At 40.0% G+C, this 10,796-nt stretch overlaps 2 protein-coding genes across 3 annotated transcripts; both read right to left on the reverse strand.

The window, feature by feature from the left end:
* Positions 1-173: 173 nt before the first annotated feature.
* On the reverse strand, positions 174-3,185 carry LOC132202413 (uncharacterized). 2 transcript variants are annotated; one of them, XM_059629318.1, is made up of 10 exons: positions 3,063-3,185; positions 2,563-2,712; positions 2,151-2,326; positions 1,988-2,096; positions 1,840-1,922; positions 1,704-1,770; positions 1,562-1,645; positions 1,247-1,501; positions 795-1,079; positions 174-744 (listed from the first exon to the last, which is right to left on the reverse strand). In XM_059629318.1, the coding sequence occupies exons 1-10, from the start codon at positions 3,181-3,183 to the stop codon at positions 632-634; spliced, it is 1,443 nt and encodes a 480-aa protein (XP_059485301.1). In that variant the 5' UTR covers positions 3,184-3,185; the 3' UTR covers positions 174-631. The 2 variants fall into 2 exon arrangements, with proteins under 2 accessions (XP_059485301.1, XP_059485302.1); XM_059629319.1 differs by having other exon boundaries at positions 174-740; positions 791-1,079.
* A 205-nt stretch (positions 3,186-3,390) lies between these two features.
* On the reverse strand, positions 3,391-10,711 carry LOC132202275 (calcineurin-binding protein cabin-1-like). The gene is made up of 18 exons (XM_059629090.1): positions 10,501-10,711; positions 10,325-10,439; positions 10,119-10,232; positions 9,827-10,054; positions 9,559-9,767; positions 9,292-9,505; positions 9,129-9,237; positions 8,555-9,072; positions 8,028-8,501; positions 7,503-7,977; positions 6,791-7,445; positions 6,208-6,724; positions 5,812-6,145; positions 5,534-5,751; positions 5,309-5,472; positions 5,030-5,258; positions 4,807-4,977; positions 3,391-4,753 (listed from the first exon to the last, which is right to left on the reverse strand). Exons 2-18 carry the CDS (start codon positions 10,406-10,408, stop codon positions 3,566-3,568), a joined length of 5,901 nt encoding a protein of 1,966 aa, XP_059485073.1. The 5' UTR covers positions 10,409-10,439; positions 10,501-10,711; the 3' UTR covers positions 3,391-3,565.
* Positions 10,712-10,796: the final 85 nt, after the last annotated feature.

Below are 10,796 nucleotides of genomic sequence, written 5' to 3' on the forward strand. Positions count from 1 at the left end.
GAGTCTTCAAAAAGTGTACTGAATGTAAAACGTCACATCCGGTTAGCAAGCGATTTGCGACCTTATGGCATTATGGGTTCTTCATAATACTGGTTGCATGCAACAGTACAATAAAATTAATTAATTAAAATTTTCATATGATACGTAACAAAGAGATAAATGAAAACTCAAAATAAAGTTAAAAACGTGAAATTGTTTATTTAAACCTATTTTTGATCATTATACAAAGAGAAGTTTTGAACAATGTATAAAAAGCATATTTTTTTGTTTTATTGGGACCACAAGAAAATTTTTAGGCTGAATATTATGTAAATTTTTTGCTCAAATCAGTCTTTGACCTTCAGCTAGCATTGCAAAATTAATAAATTTTATCTTTTAGCACTATCTTGGCAATTGAAATAAATTATTTGAAAAATATAGAATAAAATAAATAATAGATGACGTGAAAATTGTGAGCTATATTAATAAATGTATGGCTGCAAATGAGTTACCCTGAAAATAATGGCAAAAATAGCAACAAGTGTACAAAAGCATGCTTCCTGCATGCTTTCTTAAATAAGCAATAAATTATCCAAAACCTTAAAAAATTTGTACCACAATATTCATGAGCAATTTTAATCATTAACAAAAATTATGAGCACTGCAGTTGATTATATCTGAGGCACATGCCGAGATTATCTTCAGGATTTTCTTCTCTTATCCCGGGACCAAAATGAACGGCAATGTTGAAAGGAAGAGTGCTACCTGAAAATGAATTTTACTTTATTATATTTCATTTAAAAAAGGAAACTTGCTTTCGATTCGACATGCCGAGGTTCCAGGAATGCCGTCCTCTAGTGAGCAAAATGAGTTTCCACAGTGAAGCAGGTCGCATATTCCAGGGCCCCTTGGGTTATCAGGTATCAAATCCTCCGAGTCGCAAGGCATCACTATCCGATCATCACAGTCTTGCGGGCGCAGCTGCCTGTTTTCGCGCATTGAGCGGAAAAACGGGAATATGTCAAAGCCGCCGCCGCCTGACCCCTCTTCAGCAGCAGGATCATCTGCACTATCTGCAGCTTGAATGGGGTCATCCGCAGCTGCGTTAAAATTATTATTTTATAATAATTAAATAAATAATTCATAATAATTAATTTTGCTATATCAAATTAATTTCAATTGTTTTAGTTTTTAAGTTCAAATTAATTTTCACAACAAGAAGAGAATTGGAAAAAATTAATAAAAATACAGAGAAAAAGGAACGAACCCTCAACAGGTTGAGCGAGAGCGCTTGGTCCACCTGCGCCGCCTGGAAACCCTCCCGCGCCTCCTGGGAATCCACCTGCGCCGCCAGGAAATCCACCAGCGCCTCCAGGAAAGCCTCCTCCTGGGAAACCTCCGGCGCCTCCAGGAAAGCCACCAGTGCCCCCAGGGAAACCTCCACCACCATTAGAGGGGGTGAGTCGTGGGCCAATTTTGAAAGAATTTTGATCGCACGGCTCGTACATTATCGAGCACATACCTGAAAAATTACTCATTTACAAATTTAATTTGTCAAAAATAAAAGAATTATTATAGTTACTATCGCTTTGCTTGATGCAGATATTGTAATCTTGATCAGCCAAATGTCGACCGTTGTCAGCGAAATTCATTGTTTGCAAAACACCTAAAAAGTTAAAATAATTAAAATGTAATGATATAAATAAAAAAGTAAAAAATCAAACCTGAAGTTTCAGTGAAATATTGAAGACAACCTGCTGGCGCCCTATCTTGAAACTCAATTTGCGTTATCTAGGAATTAAAATAATAATTTCTGCGTTACAACAGTTGTTATTGATTAAACTAGGAGAATATTTATACCCTGATATCCCAAAATCGATTGATGTGATCCCTTGCCAGTTTGATTGTCAGATCAACATTATCATCTTCGACGTCAAAGTAAACTAGGTAAAAATTAGTAAAAATAATTTATTAATTAAATATAAAAAAGATTGCGCTTTCTATTTACAATGTTGTCCTGTATTTTGCCCGCACAATTTCAATTGGCGGGAGTTGGTGTTCCCTTTCAGTAAGAATTGATCTTGTTCGCAAACTCCCGTCCGTCTGTTGGGCTGACCCTAATATATAAAAAGCGCATTGAAAAATTATAATATTAAAAAAAAAATACAAACCAAAGTAAAATGGACCATATCCAGCCTGATTTGACTTATGTCAGAGGACGCTTTAGAAATTTTTAATCTGCAGTCTTCGTTTGACTCTCGCGAGCCTGGCAGTAAGGGCGAAGGATAGCCAGGGTTGACAAAGTAACCCATCCGCCCCGCAATTGTTCCACCGCAAGAAGTTTCATCTGTTTTAAATTTGATCAAAATACTTTAAAAATACCGAAAAATATTGTAAAATAAAATGTGCAAACGCTACTTAAATTTCATATCTTAAAAAATTGTTTAATTTTCTTTATATACTGCAAAATAAATATATAATTGAAACATAATAAAAAACACTTCATATCCTCGTGGTTTTAATTTTTATTTAAATAAATTTTTATTAAATTTTGATCATTTATATTAAAATTAAAATACTTACATATGCAGCATACTCCAAAACCGAATGCACATTCTCCCTTTGCTGTACCTTCCAATAGACGACATTCGTAGGGATTTTGGCATATACCTTTCCGTCTGCCATCATCCGCCGAGCATTCGAGAGTCCCAGAAAATGGGAGGAAATTCAGAACTGAAATTATGTATAATGACAATTTTAAATGCTTAAAATGCTTGTAGAAAATGTAATCAAATACATTTAAAATTGAAAATCTTTATTCTCATTTTCCAGAAAAAGAACAATTATAAATAAAATTTACCGTTTTCGTGAAAAAATAATTCAAAAATTCTAAAAGATTTTAACGAAAAGTATTATTTCGCCAGTTGAATTGGAATTTTAAACGGAGAGTGGGTTATAATTTTATAATTTAATCACGTGAAGCACAAAGAGGAAAGTAATAAGTAAACTCATAAAGAACAGTAAATTTTTCAGCGGGATAACATTAAATTTTTTTTTTTAAATTAATTTACTTTAAAGCTTACCTTTTCCTTGCCGCGTATCATTCTGGTTTTGAACAGGAAATCGGATAAGTGGAGTGGCTGCTGCCGCTGTGATTATTAGCAGCAAGCGCATCAAAACGCTGCTACCTGCACAGATGCCCATGATGTTCTGTGCGCAGATTGAATTGGCTCGGCAAATTTACTGTTACTTGACACAGAGCTATCGACGCCGGTTGGTTGCGTCATTTAGTCCGATATTTAAGATGCTCAGGTTGGTCGATTATAAGAACAAAATTAGCCAAACCTCGTGTATTTTTTTAATATGTTGACCTATTTTTTGTTTTTGTCAAAATATAACTCAAGATTCATTTTAAAAATAATTTTATTTACGCGCGTATATCAACGCAGCAAAGAGGACACATTTTTAATCATTACACACTTTGTTCTTTTCACTATAGACTATATTTAAAATAAATAAATGAGATTTTTAATCAGTTTTACATCAATTAGGATTTTGGGATGCATTGAAGTATCAAAACCTACTGTCAATCAAGTATTATGATATCATCTGACAGCTTCCTCTTGGGCTGCTCCTTAGGTGTGGGTGGTTTTGGGGGTGGAAGTTGCTTTGGGGGCTGGATTGGGGCGGGCGTAACAGAAATGGAACTGGGAAGATTGAACTGCTGGTGTTGCTTGGTGTGCTGAATAACCGAGTGAGACACTGAAATGTCACTGGGGAAGTGGAAGTCTTTGACGGACGCAGCTAGTGCGCTCGGCATCCTGCTCGCCATGTGCGCCGGCTGTGGTTTCGGATGGGATTGAGAACTTGTCGAGGGTCTCGGCGCGAACGGAGCACTGGTGTGATGAGCAGACCCCATAGGTCTCTGCAAATGCTGCTTTTTGGGAGGCAGGTTTCGCTGCATTTGCTTTGGCAAGCCGCCCGACGGCCACCCTTGAGGAACTTGAGGTCTCGGAGAATAACCTTTCGGAGTCGGCATTTTCCTTATGAGCTCGACTGGTGAGGATTGGCGTGGTTTGACAAGAGAAATGGGAGAATTGCGCCCACCAGATGGCAACTTGGTAAGGGTGACTGGGGTGTCTGGACCCATAAGAGGCTTCTTTGACATTGAAGGACCAGGAGCAGCACTTCTCACCGGCCCACTGCTTTGCTTAGGGATTGCCGAGGCGACGATGCCTGGTGGCAAATGTGGCAGGGGGGATTGTTTACGAGGAGACTGCTGCATCCTACTTGCCGTTTCCAGCATTTTCCTTGACTGTTCCAGCAGCCTCTTGACAGTCTTTTGAGTGTTGTGTTTGGGGAGAGATTTTGGCTTCTCGAGGCCAACTGGAGTAACGGAGAGATTTGGCCGACTTTTGGCTATTTTCTGCATTGGGGAGTTGTTTGCAAGTCCCTGCTGCGCCGAGGTTCCTGCCATAGAACTCATAGAAGACATAGCAGCATTTGCAGCCATCGACTGCATGGACTGCATTGCTGGAACTTGAGAAACCGCCGATGTTAACGCGGCCGTGTAGCCCTGCATCATTTGGCGCATCAGTTCATTCTGCAAGTAGCCCAAAGATGCTGTATCCAGCTGTCCAAATGGATTAGGGAAGTAATTTGAGTAGGGAGAAGATTTTGCCCTTCCGCGACCACTTGTTGTCCCAGGTGGCCGGCTGAGTGGGGGACGACCACGTCGAGAGGTTCCTGGCATAGCTGGTGGTTTGCGTATCGGCTGGAAAATAAAGTTAATTGAAGTCCCTGCAGACACACAAGTTTAAAATTTACCATTGGCATCACAGGAGTGGCCATTGACGGCACATTTGAATCTGATACGGATGCACTGGAGTTTGAGGCGATGGAAGTAATTTCAGCTGCCTTTGCAGCCATCTTTGCCCGAGCCAGCTCTTGTTGGGCAAATTTCATGGCAGCATCAATGGTCGTCGCCTTTGGATCAATCTATATTTAATGGCACTGATGAATATTTATTGATTTTTAATTAAAAACAAACCTTTCCAAGAAGATGGAGCGAGTAAGAATCACAAAGAAGTTTCCCGAGAGCTTGAGGCTCCTTGTTTTGTTGCACTCGTTGAACTTTCTGCATCATTTTGTAAATTTCCACAATCAAAGAAACCAATTCCTCTGGCTTAGAATCTTTCAGGACTTGTCGGATTACTTGGACTGCCAAAAGTAGAGCTTGCTCGCTGAGGTCTTTCCTCTCATTATCTCGCAGATATTTCCTAGTAAAAAAATTATCAAGATACTTTTTAGAATTCAATCATGACATTACTTGTCTGGATCTGGGGTCCTCTTTAGCTGTAGACATAGATCAACTAACATGCGATAATCCTTAGTTTCCTTCACAAGCTCCATCAACAGAACCATGGAGCGGTACATGTGCGAGGCAAAGCACCCTGGCCTGTCAATTTCATTCACTGGAATGCGCCAAACACCCTAAAATAGAATAAAGTAATTATTACCGATTGCACTGTTGCAATTTTAATGAGCATCTTACATTAAAAAAGTTGCTTGGTTTCCGATCTTGGAAAAGTCCATGCAACTTAGTGTTGGGATGAGGTCCAAGCAAAAAGTTTTTGCACTTATTTACATCCTTCCGAAGCTTTGATTTGAAATGATATTGAGCCAAGCGATACAGCGATTTGTAATGTTCAGGGAATCGAATGGCACAATCCTCAAGAGCTGCCAAGCACAAGTCCACAAGCTCTCCATGATCTACAAGGAAATTTTATAAACTCATTAGGTTTTGCATGAAAATAAATATTAGTATGTTACCTTTCAGCGGATCAAATTGCTCCTCAACTTTAGGCACTGTCTCCGCTTGCTTCTCATTCTCACTACTAGAGCTGCTGCTGTCGTCGCTTGATGATGAGGAGCTGGAGGTCGAGTGTGAAGTGCTTGTTGTGATGGTGGTGCTGCTCTCTTGCGAAACCCTTCTGGCTGGCTCATCTTGATTTTCTTCAGGTTGAGCAGTTCCCAGTAGACCTTCATCCTGTTTAGGCTTCTTGCTTACATCTCCAGGTTCCAACTCAGCTTTTCGTTTACGAGAATCATCTTTATTATCGGCACCAAAAGGACCTTGTTGTTGTCCCAAAAGTATTTTTTTCAACTAAAAAAAAAAAGATTCACAGATAATATTTTTTCATTGATTAGATCAAAATAAAACAAAACCTTCTGTGCATTTGGTAAAGTCTTTCCTTCGTGGAATTCCAAATGCTTGAGGATACACGTATGGATACGATAGTGAACTTCCAGAGCTTCAATGCTCAGCTCAGTTGGGTTGGTGTAGCTGACTTTGACGGGGTAAGCCGATTTGTGTTCACTGAGCAATTTTGCTGATTCAAGGTACTGCTCAAGGGCCTGCCACGGGTCTTGGTGCCTCTTCTCACTTGCTTTGCCGAGCATGTAGTGGTGCAGCCAGCGCTCGTCTTGGTCTTCTTCGGACCCCTGTGTCCAGGCATTCATTGCTTTTTTGAAACAGGATTCGGCTGTGTCTAGAGCCGAGCTTTTCTTGTTTTCCAAAATTTCAAACTGTTCAATGCTCAGCGTATCGGTGGCTTGTTTCAGAAGACGGGCACAATATGAGTGAATCATGTACACAAACGACCCATACTCGATGCAGATTACCGTGTGCCTGCCCTCTGACAATTTCATGACTTGTTCATAGCACTTTTCTGCTTTCTCAGCCCTAAAAAAATTATTGTTAATTAATAATAATAACAATAATAATTTTGTTTAAGATTGTATTTTTTACCTTTTGATAAAATCTGTTTCATTTATGGCACTACAGGAGTTTAGTTGTGTTTCTAGCTGACTACCTCTTGCTAGCGCCATTCCAGCCCAGGCGTCTAGACGGCTAGGGTTGTGGCACAAGTCCAGCATGTAATATCTGACAGCCTTTGGAAGCTCGTTGTTCTTAAAGTAATAGTCAGCTAGCAGATAGTTTATGTCCTTCAAGCCTTCAGGCAAAAGTTTGTGCTCAGTCGGTGGAAACTTTTCGAGTTTTCCTTCAATCCAAAGTCGAAGGTTTTCCAGTGTTTTCTGCGGGTTGCATTCTTGAGGTGCTAGAGTTATAATCTTTTTGATCAAATTCTCAGCATCTACACTTATCGAGCCAACTCGGTACGAGTCAAACTCTGGAAGTTCATCAGGACGATAAAACTCTAGCAATAGCTGTGCTCTTTCAAAGGTTAATTCTATGTGAGGCACCGAATGTTCCTGAAGAGCGGACCGGCCTTTGGGTTTCTTCGTTGTGGGATATTCATAAAGACAGAAGAACATTTGCTCAATGTGCGGAGAGAGTTTGCTTCGGAATGATGCAAACTCTTCGCTCTTCAGTTTGGGAACAATCTGGTCGAGAGCAAAAAGCAGCAAAGAACCATCGTCAGCACAACACCAAGAACGACGACCTGAATATAAAAGTTTCTTTGACTAACGCTCATTATTAGTAGTTTGCATCAACTTACCAAGATGTTCGTGTGCTACAAACAAGACTGATATCGATGCTGGAATTTCGTCAGGTTCATCACCCTCATTTACTGCCTGAAGCTCAAATGTTGTTCTGTTTTGTTCCTCGTGAGCCAGAATTTGCTGTAGGAGAATCCAAGGGTCGACACTTTCAATGGGCATCACCATCTCTGTTGTTTCCAACTGGGCGCACACAATTTGGCAGAGATCTTGAAAGAGTCTAGATAAGCGGCCACTAGGTAAGCTGCCAATGGTCGACTCCATTCCATATTCATCAAGGCAATAAACCAGACAAGCTAAAATCTTCTCAATGCACGATGCCCATTCAGGTTGCTGGTTGTTGAGATAGTGCGCAACAGACTCATGGAGAGACGCTTCAGCCCAGAGGAAACTTCGTAGCGGATCCTCTAGTCGTACAAGTGCATCAGCAAACATTTCAAGTTGGATATGTCGAAATTCAAATTGGCTCTGAACCTAATCACAATTATTTTAGACAAATAATTCCATATTAAAAATTATTTTACCTGAAAACTGCCTTCCAAAAGATCGGCAAGTTGTTTCCACATTCCTTGACGCCAAAATTGTTCAGCGCCCGCCAGACTTTGGCTACACTCTAACGACGAGAGTAGATGCTCAGTTTCATCTTTATTTATTGTGCCCTTGCAGTTGACTAAGGTAATTCCATCTGGGAACATTTCCAGTTGTTCAATTACAGCTCGCAGGGAGCTGCACGCCCAGTCAGTATTTTTCTGCAGGAGAGCAACGTGGGCGCGAAGCCAGTTGACTGTCACTGCTTCCTCGGCTGTCCAACAGGTCATCAGTTGCAGTTGGGCCAAGTCGTCAAGCAGCACCATAGGTGGAGACCTGCCTTTCTGCCGCTTGAGCCTATCAGAGAGCAGCTCTGCATGCAGGAATGAAAGCCGGGCGTCTTCTTCCAATTCACAGTCGTCAATCTCTTTTGATAATGGGGCAGCGTGGACAAGAGACTTTCTCATGATCTAAACAACGATATTCATTTTAATGGAGAATGAAACAAAAATGGAATTAATACCTGATAACAGTCAATCCAAGCAGACACAAGTTTATGGGGCCATGTTAGTTTGCACTTAGACACTACAATTTTCACATAATCGATTATCAGATTATAAACGCCCCAGTTTTCCTTGTGTTCCTCAATGAATGCCGTCACCTCTTGCTTTTCAATTTCAGTGCCGAAATATTCTTCTTTTGCTATGTTCTCAGCTATACTTGCCACAGTATTAGCAGATGGTCTCCTAGAGGACACTCGCAGTGGATTTTGGTTCTTCTCCTCGAAGATTTTGAACATGTCCATTGTGTCCATGGAATTGTCATCTAACATCAGTCTTTGACCTCCGTCTTTCAAACAATCAGGCAGAAGTGACATGGGTATTAGCCTTTTCAGAGAATCGGCTAGAGACGTGTCTTCGTCTTTCCGAGTGGTTGTCCGAACGCGGGCAGAGCGTCGCTGGCCACCAAGCACCCAATTTTCCAGGAACAACCTCTTTCTGTGCTTCCGGCTTCCATTTGAGTTTGCTTCTTCATTCTCATCTTTAAGATCATACAAGATAATTATATACCTAAATATGAATAAATTATGTAAAAACCTTGTTTTTCAGATCTATCATCAACATCCATTTCTTCATCATTATCGTTGAATGTAAACTCAGCAACAATTTCTTCGATCCTCTCAAAATCTACCTTTTGGCTGGAAGTCTGAAATTAAAATTTTTGCTTAATAAAATTCTTGTAAAAAGAAATTCAACTAACCGCATCAATTCCTTCCGTGCTAACATATTTGAACAATCTCAAAAGCTCTTCTGCCAGACAGAGCCATGTAAGTGAGCCTAGAGGCCTTGTCAGCCCTATAGGCCCCCGCTCTTTGATCTTTCCTGATGCACTCCAATTCTTTCTCATTTCCAACGCTTCCTTCAAAATTTCCAAAGTAGCCGTCTCCTCTGCTGTTCCTTCCATTGAAAGTGGTCTGCAAAAAATTCTACTTTAACAAATATCAAACGTGAAAATAAAGGCACTGACAAATTTGGGAAATATTCCTTGTAGTGCTGAGCCAATGATGGCGATTCCTTGAGCATAGCATCCCTCAAGACCAAGCATTTTGTATACTCAGGATCTCTACCTAGTCCCTTTGCAACAAAACTGAGACAAGTCAAGTAGCCATTAGTAGCGTAAAGCACTGTGATAAGCCTGTCCAAACAAAGCCAATGATTCGGGCTGCACTGGAGTCCCTTTTAATAAAAATTTAAGTTTAAAATTTTAATTCTGAACAATTTTAAATAAAGTGAACCTCATGAAAGGAAACTGCGGCCAAGTCAAATCTATTGAGCTGTTCGGCAAGACATCCCACTTTGTATAAAAGGGAAACATCAGTGTCATCCAAGCGTACAGCTTGAAGAAAGAAATCCAGAGCATCCTCTTTGTTTCCTGCCTTTAATTCTAGGTTCGCCAAATTTTTCAAGCAAGAGTACTTCAAGGCCAGGAGGGGCTGATACTGCCTGATAGATGATTTCTCGACCTGCGCCAAATAAATCAGTATTTTATTAACAAATTTGTTTGCTTCATTTCAAAACTGTACATACCTCTTGTATCAAACTGCTTGCAAGCAATTCTCTAAGAATAGCTGCGGACTTTTCTGTTTCCCCATGTCGTTGCAGTTCAAGAGCTTCTTTGTACTGCACAACAGCTTGGTCCTCCTTTTATGTAATTTTTGTTTAATATATCAAAGATTGTTTTATGTGGGGAAAATAATAATGAAATCCGTCTTTATATTTTGCAGTCCGCGTACCTGAGCCTCTCTTGTAATCAAATGGACGTCTTCCTCGTCACTTTCTTCGAGGGACTCTTCATTCAAAGCCACAATCTTTATCATTTTTGATTTATTGATTCTGTTTTTGGATCACCTGAACAAAAGATCAAATCATTCTGTACCTCAGAAAATAAAAAAATAATTGTAATACATACCTCAAAATCCAATAATTCCTTAATCACTTTCATGAGCAATGCATATTATTCTGCAAGCCACAAAAAGTAACAGAAAATGCAGAATTATGTAAATTTGGGTTGTATTAGTGGGTCGCAGCTTGGAACAACAATTCAAATTAAAAATTCAGTGTACATAATTGGATTAAAATTATTCTTCTTTCTCAAATCACTGAAGTTTTTGTTTACAAAAACACCGGTGAAGCCGTCAGCGCCATCGAGCGTGAAGTCGAATCAACCTTTGGAAACGAGGAGGGAAAATTGCGTGCTTACAATAT

This window comes from Neocloeon triangulifer, unplaced genomic scaffold (assembly GCF_031216515.1).
Source record: "Neocloeon triangulifer isolate White Clay Creek 2 clone unplaced genomic scaffold, ASM3121651v1 ptg000015l, whole genome shotgun sequence".
Lineage (NCBI taxonomy): Eukaryota > Metazoa > Arthropoda > Insecta > Ephemeroptera > Baetidae > Neocloeon > Neocloeon triangulifer.

Excerpts from the sequence above, each read along its gene's own strand:
- LOC132202275 (XM_059629090.1), bottom strand. The coding sequence starts at position 10,408 with ATGATAAAGATTGTGGCTTTGAATGAAGAGTCCCTCGAAGAAAGTGAC. Across the intron at positions 9,506-9,558 it reads AAGGAATATTTCCCAAATTT|ACCACTTTCAATGGAAGGAA; the intron begins GTCAGTGCCTTT and ends AATTTTTTGCAG. Across the intron at positions 9,238-9,291 it reads GCACGGAAGGAATTGATGCG|ACTTCCAGCCAAAAGGTAGA; the intron begins GTTAGTTGAATT and ends TTTTAATTTCAG.
- LOC132202413 (XM_059629318.1), bottom strand. The coding sequence starts at position 3,183 with ATGGGCATCTGTGCAGGTAGCAGCGTTTTGATGCGCTTGCTGCTAATA. Across the intron at positions 2,097-2,150 it reads ATATGGTCCATTTTACTTTG|GGTCAGCCCAACAGACGGAC; the intron begins GTTTGTATTTTT and ends TTTATATATTAG. Across the intron at positions 1,646-1,703 it reads ATATTTCACTGAAACTTCAG|GTGTTTTGCAAACAATGAAT; the intron begins GTTTGATTTTTT and ends TTAACTTTTTAG.